We start from the raw sequence: 14584 nt of genomic DNA, 5'->3' as shown, positions 1-14584 counted from the left end.
GACATCCATTTTGGTCTTTTCTTTCTTTCCTGTCTTTTTAATGACCTCTTGTTTTCTTCATGCATGATGTGTTTGGTGCCATTACACTACTCATCCTATCTTCAGTTATTAGTGTTCAGTTCAGTGCAACAAACCTATTCTTCAGATGGTCTCTAAGTTCAGATGGGATATACTCAAGGGCATATGTTGGCTCTCGTGGACTTGTTCTAATTTTCTTCAATTTCGATTTAGACTATGTAGTCTCCAAAGAATTCCTCACGGTTCTCCTGCAGCTAAAACAAGCAAAAAATAAGCATGGTTTTTGTTAATTTTTCGAAAGTCTCACCGAAGTGATTTTTTATTACTTTTGGATTAAGGAGTTTGTGATATTTTAAAAATAATAGTACATGCTAGCATAATATCTATATTGTTGTTGTTAGTTGACATCAAGTTGATGCTAATCCTATGTATGCAGAGTTGAACTACTCCATAGGTTTTCAAGGCTGTGACCTTTTGGAAGCAGATCACCAGGCCTTACTTCCAAGGTGCCTCTGGGTGTGTTCCAACTGCGAACCTTTTGGCTAGTAGTCGAGTGATTAGCCATTTGTACCACCCATGGACTCCAATATTTGTATAAAAAAACCAAACCAAACCCATTGCTATTTAGTCGATTCCAACTCATAGCAACCCTATAGGACAGAGTAGAACTGCCTCATAGGCTTTCCAAAGAGTGCCTGATGGATTTGAACTGCCGACCTTTTGGTTAGCAGCTGAACTTTTAACCACCATGCCACCACGGTTTCCAGTATCTATTTAGGAGAGAGATATAGAAAAGTAATTTAAATTTGGATTTGTTACAGAGAAGTCAAGTAATTTCTTAAGGATAAACAGAGAAGATGGACTGTTAAGTATTTCTTACCATAATTTTTATGTAGTCTTCATAATGTGATAAGTTCTATGATATGGTAAATGTTTAATTTTCTTTAGGGTTTCTTTTGCTACCTTAGTGTTAGGAAGATTTTTTAAAATATTAAAAAAAAATGTTTTGCAACTTTTTCAATTTACGTTTTTTACCTTGGGGGTTGGGGGGAGGTTATCAAAGCAAATGTGGCAGTTGCTAATGCAATCCAAGCTAACTTCAAAAAAAAAAAAGAGAAACTACAGTGAGTGAATGTGGAAAAAGATAATTTGGCTCGTATCTGTGATACCAGATGGAAAACATTTGTCAAATTTAATAAATAACATGAAAAGAAAAATTTATATCAAGCTTCTGTTCTGGAGATGGATAGTCATTGTGCTTGACATGGAGTGTTTTAAGTATTTAATTTATGACAATTTATCAACTGTGCAGCTCACAGATGATAATTATGATTTAATCAGAATGACTCAGCTGAAGCAAGTACTGAAAAAACATCATAATTGAGCAGTTGCTTTGTGCCAGGTACTATGCTAGGCATTAGGGGAGCAGATGAAAAACATAATCCGCAGTCCTTAGTAATCTCATATTCTAGAGGGAAGTAACTCCGTATATGTATTATCACTTTAGAGAATATAAATGATTTCATTTGATCAAATGAAGTAGTTGTCAATCTTTAATAAAGGTGAAAAATGTGGCTTATTTTGAGACTATTTTATGTTCCAGAATTTAATATGAGGTGGATTCTTAGCCCGATCTGTTTTAGATATTGGTTTGGAATATAGAAATAAGTATGAGTGATTTAGTCAATTTTATTCTTTAACACATTAGATAAATGATTGTATTCCTGTTTCAATGCATACTAAGGATAACTTTATAGAGAATAAGAGGCGAGAAAAAACTAATTTCCTTTCTCTTCCTCAAAGTATCTTCAAAGATAAAAGATTTCAGTCTGAATTCGGTGACCTCCATATTATGGCAGGGCTTTTCAGACCACGTTAAGTATTTTGGATGTTGCCCTAAAAGCCTTCCTTATAATACAATCTGCAATGTTATGACAGTATATTCATAAATTAAAAAAAAATTTTTTATGTGTAAGCTGGACATACTCTGGAACTGCAGTGTTCATTACAGCTGCCACTAATCACGTGTGGCTGCTTAACAATTCAAACGTGATTAGTCTAGATTAGTGTGAGTGTAAAATATATTAATTTCTCAGATTTAGTGTAAAAAAAGGAAAATAAAACATCTCATTGATTTTTTTATTACATGTAAAAATTATAATGTTTTGGATATATTTGGTTAAATAAAATGTGTTATAAAAATTTGACTTTTTTTTTAGCTTGTTAATGTAACTACTAGAAAATTTTAAAAACTTATATCACTCCCATTATATTGCTACTGGACTGTGGTAATCTAAAGAAAGGGGTGTTTTAAAAAAAAAACAAAAAACTGTCTTTGGATTGCTAATTTTTTGTTATATGATGTTCTGTCTTCTATTATTCATGGCAGAATGTGAGAGGATAAGGTCTGAAAATTGACTTCTGAGTTGTTTATTCGCAAGGCAAATTCATTTTTCTGTATAAACATACTAGGCCAGATAAAGATATCTGCCCTAGTATGTTTTCATAATTTACCTGAAATTATATTAATATAGTCATAAACCTGTCTATCCCAAGGTCGCTTTGGCTTAGACCAAAGTCCTGAACGTGTCTTTCTAAAGCCATTACTGAGATTTCCTGAGCTTTAAGGAGGGTCAGAATTAGAAGGCAAAAGGTGATTGCCAGTGATTACCCTTGTAAAATATCAAGCAATTTCTGTTACCTGTAAACTTTTCCAGAAATATTTTGAGAAAGGATTTATTCTCAGTGAGATGAGAAGGGAGAGTCAGCATAGGAAAACAGTTCCTGTCCTTATTAAAGTATTCCGTTCCAGTTTTTAATGTGTCTTTTTTTAAAACATGGTTGTAATCGTAGTATAGATAAAATTTTGTATTGAACTTTTTTCACATAAGGTTTTTCTCATGTTCCTTCGTATTTCTCCTTGCTTATCATTTTTTTATCATTTTAATGGATGCATAATACTACTTTGAATAGTTATGTCATAATTTACTTCGTTATCCCTCTAATTTGAGAAATCACTTGGTAGTTAGGAAAACTGAAAGTTTATCATAGGTGTATGACCTGTAATTTTAATTTTCATGTTAACCTTCAGTAATTATCTTTTAAAATTTTTATCTGCATAATGATTATATTATATATCTGTATTAAAATGGTAAAATGTGTAGGATTCTTTAGCTTATGTAATCATATGAATTGCTGAAGTTAAATAATTGTACTACATTAAATTTATCTTTTAGTTAAATTGCATGTTTGCTGAATAGAGAAAACATTCCTCAAATATGTGAGATCTTTGACATATTAGATTAGATATGGTTTACCTTATAAACAAGTCTTTAATAATCTGTGGAAAACCAAGAATTATTATTCAGTTTTTAGAGGCAGCTGCGAAATTTGATTTAAAAAAAAAAAAAAAAAAACCTACATTGCCTTAATATATACCAGATGTCCCTTTAGTAATGAAATTTATATCATGTGTAGTACATTGTATTTAACCATAAAAAAGTTCTTTTTTAGTTAGATGATTCAAATTTAGTCTGGTGAGTAATTATGACAGCACTTACCTAGTCTAGCATACTGTGTAACGACATTTCATTAATCATAAATGCAGTTGAGAAACAGAAAACAGCAAAGACTTCTGTGCAACCAAATTAGAGGTCAAAGTTTTTATGTAAAAGCTTGTATGCTTTATTCCTACAAAAATTCTAGACTTTTACCTGGTATCTACTAATTTCTTGTTTGAGACAGAATTTGAAAAGATTACTGGGCCAGAAACTTACAAATTTTGGGTCTGCTACTATTTGGTGACCTTGGGAAAATCACTGTATTTATCTGGAAATGAGTTTTTTTTTTTTTTTTTTCTTCAATCCATGACCTTTCCACTGACCTCCAAATTAAAATTCAGTTACCTATTTGAATTTTCTCCTTGGCTATCTAATAGGCCCTTCAGGTAGAGTGTTTGGTCTTCTCTCCCAGTCCGTCCTTCTAACCCTCCTCATATCATCAGTAGAACTGCCATCCATCTACACAAGGAAAAAAAAAATCTTTGATTTTTCCTCATTTCATCCTCTCACATTTAAGTCATCATCAAATCCTACTGGCAATTTCTCAGACATGTAGTTTGTATCCTACTGCCTCTCCCCGTTTCCACTGTTGTCACTGTAACATAAACCTGTATTATCCCTCGCCTGTATTACACCACAGTCTTCCACCACTCCCCAGACTTCTCCACATGGCAGCCAGGTCTTCAACAGATGTGAATCATATCATGCCATTCTACTTAAAATCCTACAGAGACTTTCCGTTGTATTGAGAATAAAAATTGAAGCTTCTTACCTTGCGTGCAAGACCCCATGATATGACTCCTTTCTGCCTTTCCTATCACTTGTGTGACCACTTATCACTCAACCACACTGATCTCTTTGTAGCTCCGTGAACATTTCACCTTATTCTTGATTTAGTGGTCTAGCCCTAGGTCTTCATTCTGCCTAGAATCCTCGAATGCACTGTACTTCCAGATTTACTCATGTTGGCCTGCTTTTTGTCATTTTAATCTCAACTCAGGTTACCTCCCTAGAGGCACCTTCCCAGAAAACCAAATCAAAAGAACTCTTATGTCCTACTCTTGTCTATTATACTAGTTATTAAATTTTTTTCATACCATTTATTAGTATTTAAAATAATCTGTTCATTCATTAGTGAACATGTTGATTTTTCTATCTCCCACCCATCATTAGAACGTAAGCTGCATGACAGCAGAGACTTGGTCTACATTTTTGGCCATTTGAGCAGTGACTGGCACTAAAAGGAGGTGCGCAAATATTTGTCAAATGAATGAGTGGAAGATGACCCCGGCCACGAAGGAAAGATGAATTTTTTTGTTCATATATCCTGTTAAGAAAGCCCAAAGTCATCTATTTTAAAATACTTACTGAAAATTGTTTTATATGTACATATGTATACATATATATGTGTGTATATATAATACATATACATATATACGTATATAAAGCAGGGAGTGGTATTTAAAGACCTTTAAAATAAAAAACTACCTAATTATCTGAAAGAAAATTATCTAATTATCTGATGAGTACTCAAGGATATTAGATGAGGTGTTCATGTAAATTGTTTTATTGTGAATCCATGGCTGTTAAGTAGAGTGTGATATGCAGCATGATTTCTGAGGAATATTCCAGTGGTAGAATTCCAGCATGTAGAGCTTGGACTGAGTGTGTTGGATTGCCGTCATCTCTGTAATTCTGAAAGTTTGAGTTTAACACATACGCTATCTAGCTATAGAAAACTTAAACTGTGAAAATTATACACTTTGCTTTTTAATACTTTAAATCGATCTTACACAGTAGATTTGCTCAATGTAGCACATCATTTGATTTCTTGACTGCTGCTTCCATGGGTCATGATTGTGGATTCAAGTAAAATGAAATTCTTGACATCTTCAGTCTTTTCTCCATTTATCATGATGTTGCTTATTGGTCCAGTTGTTAGGATTTTTGTTTTCTTTATATTGAGGTGTAATCCATACCAAAGGCTGTGGTTTTTGTTCTTCATCAGTAAGTGCTTCAAATCCTCTTCACATTCAGCAAGCAAGGTTGTGTCATCTGCATAATGCAGGTTGTTAATAAGTCTTCTTTCAATCTTTTTTCATATAGTCCAGTTTCTCAGATTATTTGCCCAGCATATAGATTGAATGAATCTTGTGAAAGGATACAACCCTGATATATACCTTTCTTGTCTTTAAACCATGCAATATCCCCTTGTTCTGTTCGAATGACTGCCTCTTGTTCTAAGTATAGGTTCCTCATGAGTAAAATTATAAGTGTTCTGAAATTCCCATTCTTCTCAATCTTATCCATAATTTGTTATGATCCACACAGATGAATGCCTTTGCATAGTCAATAAGACACAGGTAAACATCTTTCTGGTATTCTCTGCTTTCAGCCATGATCCATCTGATATCAGCAGTGATATCCCTTGTTTCACACCCTCTTCCGAATCTGGCTTAAATTTCTGGTAGTACCTTGTCAAAATACTGCTGCAACTGCTTTTGAATGATATTGCATGTAATATTAATGATATTGTTCAACAATTTCTGCATTCTGTTGGATCACCTTTCTTTGGAATGGATACAAGTACAAACCTCTTCCAGTCGGTTGTCCGGGTAGCTGACTTCCAAATTTGTTTTCATAGATGAATGAGTTCTTCCAGTGCTGCATCCATTTGTTGAAACATCTCATCTGGTCTTCCATCAATTCCTGGAGCCTTGTTTTTCACCAGTGCCTTCTCTTCAGCTTGGACCTTTTCCTTCAGTACCATTGGTTCTTGATCATATGCTACCTCCTGAAATGGTTGAGTGTCGAGCAGTTCTTTTTGGTACAGTGACTCTGTGTATTCCTTCCATCTTCTTTTGATGCTTCCTGCATTGTTCAGTAGCTTCCGCATAGAATCCTTCGAAATTGTAATCCAAGACTTAAATTTTTTTTTCAGTTCTTTCAGCTTGAGAAATGCCCAGTGTGTTCTTCCCTTTCAGTTTTCTAACTCCAGATCTATGCACATGTCAATAAAATACTTCACTTTGTCTTCTCGAGCCATCCTTTGAAATCTTCTGTTCAGCTCTTTTACTTCATCATGTTTCTTTTTGCTTTAGTGACTTGACTTGCAAGAGCGAGTTTCAAAGTCTCTTCTGACATCCATTTTGGTCTTTTCTTTCTTTCCTGTCATTTTAATGACCTCTTGCTTTCTTAATGTATGATGTCCTTGATGTCATTGCACAAGTTGTCTGGTCTTCAGTCATTAGTGTTCAGTGTGTCAAATCTATTCTTGAATTGGTCTATAAATTCAGGTGGCATATACTCAGTACCGTATTTTGGCTCTCATGGACTTGTTCTAATTTTCTTCATCTTCAACTGAAGAAATGTCTGTCTGCTGCTAGAATATTTTAAACTTAAGCTTATTTTATGTACACGTTTTTTTATCTTGGAATGGACAACATAAGTCTGTTGTCTTAGCCCCTGCCTCAAGACCCCATGCACAGTGGATCTGAATGCTGCCCGCTCCTGCACCATTAGCATAGTTGGTTGTGGGTTGAATTGTTGTAATCCATAGAGTTTTCATTGACTGATTTTCAGAAGTAGATTACCAGGCCTTTCTTACTAGTCTGTCTTAATCGTGAAGATCCACTGACACCTGTTCAGCATCATAGCAACACACAAGCCTCCATTGACAGATGGGTGGTGGCTGTGCATGAGGTGCATTGGCCAGGTATTGAACCTGGGTTCCCCACGTGGAAGCCAAGAATTTTTCAACCCAATGCATGCATCTTAATTACTTAATGCTTTAAATATTTGGAAAATAAATATGTATATATGATTATTTTAAACAGTTAATGTGGTGTATTTAATATATATACATATATTTTCTAGTGAAATATATCACCCAGATTATTTAATAAAAACTAAACTGTGCATTCGAGAGCAGCCTGTGAAGTCAGTATTGGTAAGAGATATTCAAAGCATTTGCATTTTCTGTAGAATGACATAGATAAGTCATATTATTTCTCTAAGGTTAATAGCCTGATGAATCTAAACTATTCCCAGTCAAGTAGATTTAGGATAAAGCTTGTAACATTTAAAATATTTCTTATCTGCTGATTATGATATGTTTTGAATGGCTTAGTAGTTCAAAACCAATTGAAAGGAAAAATTTATTTAGAATGACTAGGCTATACATTAAACACAATAAATGAGCTATGAAATACTCAGTTTTCTGTTTAAAAGCAAATGCTAACATACTAATAAAAATAATTTGTTTTTCTTAATGCATTCGTAACATATAAAGTCAATACATTTGTTTCTTTTAATTTAGAAGAGTAGCAAATATTCGGAAGCAGAGATTGTTAGTGTCTTTTTATTAGACATTTATGTATGTATGAGGAGCCCCAGTGGCATAGTGGTTAAGAGCTATGGCTGCCAACCAACCAAAAGGTCAGCATTTAAACCACCAACTGCTCCTTGGAAACCAGATGGTGCAGTTCTACTTTGTCTTATAGTGTCACTATGAATCAGAATTGACTCGATGGCAATGGGTTTTAATGTATGTATGAAATTAAATAAAACAATGAATAGTATTACTACATAGTTCTAAATGTGAGAAAAATACGATTTTGACTATACACTTTCTTCCTCTTTAATTTTTGTTTTCTTAAGGCATTTATGAATATAATTTGACTATCATTCAAATATAAGAAATCTCTATGCATAATGAACCTTAATTGTCCTATGTTCCAGTCATTTACAAACATAAGAAATCTCTATGCATAATGAACCTTAATTGTCCTATGTTCCAGTAATTTACAAACATAATCTGATACATGAGCCCTCTAGTGATTTAATCCATAGAGTTACCGTTGCTATCTGCACTTTTCTTTATTTTTACCCAGTTTATTGGTGAAAATTTCTCTTCTAAATTTCAAAGTGGAAACATAAGAAACTTGAGAAGCAGACCACAAAGTCATTTATAAAATTTTGGAGGGATATGTTTTTTTTACTTGCTGTTTCTGTTGAGCATGCTTTGTTGATGGTAACGCAGATATATGCAGCTATATATGTATCTATAGGTCGCTGTGAGTCGGAATCGACTTGACAGCAGTGGATTTGGTTTTGTTTTTTTGGTATTTTCGAGCTTACTGGTTCATTTGAAATGAATTTAGAGACTCATTGACTGACAAAATAAATCTTCATTATTTTAAACAGCCAGTGTGGTGGTAATTTGTATTTGGGGCTAGGATAAACTCAGTTCAGGTCTCATCTCTGCCACAGTTTACTAGAGTTGTGAATTTAGGTGACTTATTTAACTTAATGTTTCAGTTTTCTCTGCAAGTAAGCCTTTCAAAGTAAAAACTTTCCAGAAGTTTCTAGAGTAATTTCTAAAATATTATTTCTTAAGTATGTCATTTGTCCAAATGAAACCATAGGTAAGTGTATATAATAGGCAGATAAATCTATATTACATTTTATATTATTTTTTATTTTTTAAAAAAACAGCTTTAATACCAGTTGCCATCAAGTTGAGTGAAACTCATGGCAATCCCAGGTATGTCAGAGTAGAACTATGCTCCATCATGGGATTTTCAGAGGCTGATTTTTTTGGAAGTAGATCCACCAGACCTTTCTTTCGAGGCACCTCTGGGTGGACTCTAATCTTTTGGTTAGCAGTGAACCACATTAACAGTTCGCAGAATTGCATACAATGAACTGCATATATTTAAAGTAAAAATTTGGTAAGTTTTACCTGTGTAAACAAAGGTGAAACCATCAACACAGTCAAGACCATGAATGTAATTGTCACTTCCAGAAGGTGCCTGTGGCCCCATACTTTCTTATTCTCCCCTTCCTCCCCATCCCCAAGCATCAAATGATCTGTTTTCTGTCACTGTGGATTAGTTTGTATTTTCTAGAATTTTTTATGCAGATGGAACCATACAGTGAGTACTCTCTTTGGCTGACTTTTTCACTCAACATAATTATTTTTAAATTCATCCATGTTGTTGCTTGTCTTAAGAACCTATTCCTTTTTGATATGAGATAGTATTCCATTGTATGGACATACCAGGTTTTGTTTAGGTATTATCTGGTTGGACATTTGAGTTGTTTCTGATTTTAAGCTATTACAAATAAAGCTGCTTTATACATCCACGTACTAGTTTGTGTGTGTATGTATGTATATATTTACACTTCTATCTCTTTGTGTAAAACCTAGAAGTAGATGGCTGAATCATATATAGGTGTATTATGTTCAAGTTCTTAGGAAATTGCCAAACTCTTCTAAAGCGATTGTATCATTTTACATATCTACTAAAATGATAATTGAGTTCTAGTTCCTCCACATCCTCAATAACACTTGCAATGGTCAGGCTTTTTAATTCTAGCCCTTTTAATAGGTGTGTAATGTTATCTTATTGTGATTGTAACTTTGATCTCACTAATGACTAATGATGTTGAACATCTTTTCAGGTGTTTATTTGCCATCTTTGGTGAAATGACTTCAAATCTTTTGCCCATTTTTATAATTGGGTTGTTTTGTTATTATTGAGTTTTGAGAGTCCATTATATATTCTGCATACAAGTCCTTTATCAGATACGTTTTGCAAAGATTTTTTCCCACCACTGTGGCTTGTGTTTTCATTACATAGATTTTCATTTTAAGTCTAGTTTCTCCTATTTTTGTTTATGGATTATTGTGTTGCATCTAAGGAAATCTTTACCCAGAATATAGTGCACCTTGGTAAATACTTCATGCACACTTGAGGTCAATTTATATCCTACCGTTGTTGGATGGGAACCCTGGTGGCATGGCGGTTAAGTGTTATGGCTGCTAACCAAAAGGTTGACAGTTTGAATCCACCAGCTGTTCCTTGGAAACTCTATGGGGCAGTTCCACACTGTCCTATAGGGTCTCCATGAGTCGAAATCAACTCGACGGTAGTGGGTTTGGTTTTGTTGGTGGTGGTTGGATGAATAAATGTCAGTCAGGTTAAGTTGGTTAACAGTGCTATTCAAGTCTACTATATCCTTGCTGATTTTCATGCTTGCTTGTTATATCAGTTATTGAGAGAGGGTATTGAAATCTCCAACTGTAATTGTGGATTTGCCTATTTCCCTTTATATTTCTATCAGTATGTATTTTGAAGATCTGTTATTAGGTGCAGAAGCATTTAGAACTATGTCCTTTTGATAAATTGATCTCCTAGTTATGAAATCACCGTAATATACTTTGAAACTATTTTACCTGACAATACAGCCACTCCAGTTTTTTCACATAAATCCCATCCTAGTATAGTGGGTTTGTCTTCTTTGCTTTTGTTTCTACTATTCCTGCTGCCTTTTAAAAATGTTTTTTAAAAATTGAAAATATCAAAACAGAATTTCCTACTGATTATATCTTCAGAAAGTCTTATTTGCTCTTTCTTTAATCATATCAGTCTAAAACTAGAACATCGTCATGAAATTTGTAAGTGAATATAACTGTAAACAAAACTGTATTGAATTGTGTTTTCTTACATTATCAATTTATCATTGTTTTGGGCCTGAGCAAAGATGTGTATAAAGATGAAAACAGTCTCATTATCCTATCTTTAAAATGTAATGAACTGCAATTCCCAAATGCATTAGGATTGTACCGTAGTTGTGAATTGTTCTTAACTGCACTCACTTTAGTTTAAACAGAAACCATTGAGAGACTAAACAAATTAGTAGAATTTTGTTTTTTCTTTTTTTTAACCAAAGAATGTAAATATTTACATTTCATGTTTTGTATGGGTCCTTCGTATTACCACCGTTTATGTGTCCTTTCTTTAGATTGGGCAGCTGGCTTTTAAAGGAATGAAGAGACTCAATAGAATCCAGTCAATAGTGTTTCAGACTGCCTACAACACCAATGAGAACATGCTGATTTGTGCCCCAACTGGAGCTGGGAAGACCAACATTGCGATGCTTACAATATTGCATGAAATTCGCCAACATTTTCAACAAGGTGTTATCAAAAAGAATGAATTTAAGGTAGGAAGCTAACAAGCCAAACAGAAACCTTTTCAATGGTGAAATAAAAATGATGTCTCAGTTGAACATGTTATATGAAATCTGGAAGTTTTAAAGAATATTGTATTTGAAGTCACGTAAAGAATGCTGCTTGATTTACTTTATCACTATCAAGGCAGTCCCTATTTGCGTTATGAAAATCCTATTAGCTCTGTGAAAAGCTATGAAAATATATTTAGCTTTGAAGCAGAACCAATTTTCAAAGTGATGAGGCTGTATAAACAAATTTCATTGTCCTTTAAAGAGCTGCAGTTATCCAACAAAGATAAGTACTTTTCATATATCACTATTAAGATTTTTCACTTGAAGTAGCTAGAATCATATTTCACAATAAATTGTGACTTGTATTGGCTGCTGTGAAACAAATGACATTGTAGTTTTGCTCATTCATCAAGCTGGTGTTTCTTTCATACAGATTGTATATGTTGCTCCAATGAAAGCCTTGGCAGCTGAAATGACAAATTACTTCAGCAGACGTCTAGAGGCACTGGGCATCATTGTGAAAGAATTGACTGGTGATATGCAGTTGTCAAAATCTGAAATTCTACGCACTCAGGTATGTTGCTTGCCTGGATCTTTTCTCTAGTATAATTCTTTTTATCAGGTAATTCATCAGATGATTGTTAGCAACTATAACTTGAATGATACATAGTACAAATGTAATCAAATTATTTTATTTTTAATTACTTCTTACCTCTGCAGTACAAAAATGATTTTTGCTGGTACTTTGTTCTATGGTCTTCTAACTTCTGTGATTATTGATGTATCTTGAATATTGTTAGATTTTATTTGTAAATTTTAAGTCCACGTGACAGTAAGTGTTGTTCTCTTGAAACAGTAGGAAATGAGGCTGTGGATGAGACCAGAATTAAATTTTAAGAGTATCTCACTAGTTTTCTAAGCAGTTAGTAAGGATGGTTTAATGTATAATAAAAGTTTTTAGTCATCTTTATTTCATCAAATGGGAAGTTACTAAGTCATGTACTGTACATAGCACTATTATTAGCTGAAATGAATAACAGTAGATGTTTAAGATACAGGTCCTGCATTTAAGGTACACTTGCTGAGTAGGCAAAAAATATGTCAACACTAGACCTAGATCATTATTACTGGAAGCAACATGTAAGTAAGGTGATGTTCATAGTGTTTCTAAAAATAAAATAATGGATGATCAGATATTACTGGGTTAGTTCAGGGGAGTTTGATGGTAAATAGATGATAAATCTTTTGAAACAAGGAATGGACATTGATTTAAAATGTGATTGGAGGATGTTTTAGTTTCCTGGGGATGCTGTAACAAATTACCACAAACTAGATGGTTTAAAACAAAAGAAATGTGTTCTCTTAAAATTCTGTAGGCCTCAAGTTCAAAATGAAGGTTTAGGCAGGTTTGATTCCTAGAGGAGAATCTGTTCCATGCCTTTCTCATAGCTACTGGTGTCTGCTGGCAATCCTTGGCATTTCTTGGTTTGTAGATTATCACTCCAGTCTCTGCCTCCATCTTCACACTGCCTTCTCCTCTGTGTGCACTTTCCCCTTTTCTTCTGGTCCTTGGATTTAGGGCCCACCCTAATCCAGTATGATATCATCTCAAAATCTTTACCTTATTTACATCTGCAAAGACCCTTTTATCAAATGAGGTCACATACACAGGTTCTAGATGGACATATCATTTGGCGGCACTAGAGAAAGTATGCTGAGTATACCAAACCAAATGACAAAGATGAAAAATTAGATTTTAGTAAAATGTGTTTTGGGACTGGTAAGGATAATGTACATTATAATTCACATTTTTTGTCAATTTTATCCATTATTCCTAAGCTTGCCTATCGTAGCCACTCTTGAAAAAAAACCAAATCTTAAGATTTCTGTGTGGGTGTATCCACTATATATTTTTTTTAATATAACAAACAAATATTAGGAAGAAACTAAATATCTATTAATAGAACACTGGTTAAACAATATAGTTATCCTACAGTTGGCCTTGCTGTTGTTATTAGCTCTGTCAAGTTGGCCCTTGACTCATGGTGACCCCATGCACAATGAAATGAAACATTGCCTGGTCCTGTACCATCCCCATGATCGGTTGTGGATCGAACTGTTATGATCCATAGGGTTTTCATTGGCTGATTTTTGGAGGTAGATTTCCAAGGCTTTCTTTGTCTTAGTCTGTAAGCACCACTGAAACCTATTCAGCATCTTAGCAACACCAAGCCTCCACTGACAGATGGGATGAGGTTCATTGGCTGGAATTGATCCCCGGTTCCCTTCTTGGAAGGCAAAAATTCAATCACTTAATCACCAGTGCTCCCGAATATGTAATTACAGAGATTATATTTCAAAATCACACATTAGAACACATAGACCAGCATAATTTTTCAGTGTCATTTTACTTTCATAATGTTTTAAAAAGACAGACATATTAAATAAAAATTGATATTATACAACTTTTATTCAAAATAAAATTTCCTGAAATTGGAACCATTCTAGAGCATCTGAGATCATACTTGTAATATATCTTACCTGAAGAACTGAGGTTTGGGTCCTGATGGGTACAGTGAAGTTTAAGGAAGATGAAATGCTTAAGACAGTTTATTCCCCTTTTATTACGAAGTATTCTCTAAAAGGTAAGTTTGGCTTTGGCAGTTTTGTCTCACTGCTTCCCCAAATTCAGGACTTTTATTGCCTTATCTTTCTGCTTTAGTCTTTCTGTATACCATTAACAGACTTATTTAAAAAGAAACAAAACAAAAAACCCTGCATTGATTTGGTCATTCCTCATTGGTACAGAGTGACAGCTCTCAAAATGTGGTCCGTGGTCCCCTGGGGTCCCTAAGACCATTTCAGGGGATCTACAAGGTTAAAATACTCTTTATAAAAATTTCATGACCTTTTTTTACTCTCATAAGTATACAGTAGAGTCTCCTACAAGTTACCTAACATGTGTTACAAAGGTT

The 14584-nt window shown here is 34.1% G+C and overlaps 1 protein-coding gene across 6 annotated transcripts in view; it reads left to right on the top strand.

Annotated features, from left to right (window-relative positions):
* The window catches only part of ASCC3 (activating signal cointegrator 1 complex subunit 3), a 412820-nt gene that overhangs the window by 111107 nt on the left and 287129 nt on the right, over window positions 1-14584 (top strand). For all 6 annotated transcript variants that reach the window (XM_064289237.1, XM_064289246.1, XM_064289242.1 and 3 more), the window contains 2 exons: window positions 11388-11588; window positions 12043-12183. In XM_064289237.1, coding sequence (XP_064145307.1) covers window positions 11388-11588; window positions 12043-12183 — 342 coding nt within the window. The remainder of the gene's footprint in view (window positions 1-11387; window positions 11589-12042; window positions 12184-14584) is intronic.

This window comes from Loxodonta africana, chromosome 1, assembly GCF_030014295.1.
Source record: "Loxodonta africana isolate mLoxAfr1 chromosome 1, mLoxAfr1.hap2, whole genome shotgun sequence".
Lineage (NCBI taxonomy): Eukaryota > Metazoa > Chordata > Mammalia > Proboscidea > Elephantidae > Loxodonta > Loxodonta africana.
The sequence above is the reverse complement of the archived record's forward strand: the minus strand, read 5'-3'. Positions and strand labels throughout refer to the sequence as shown.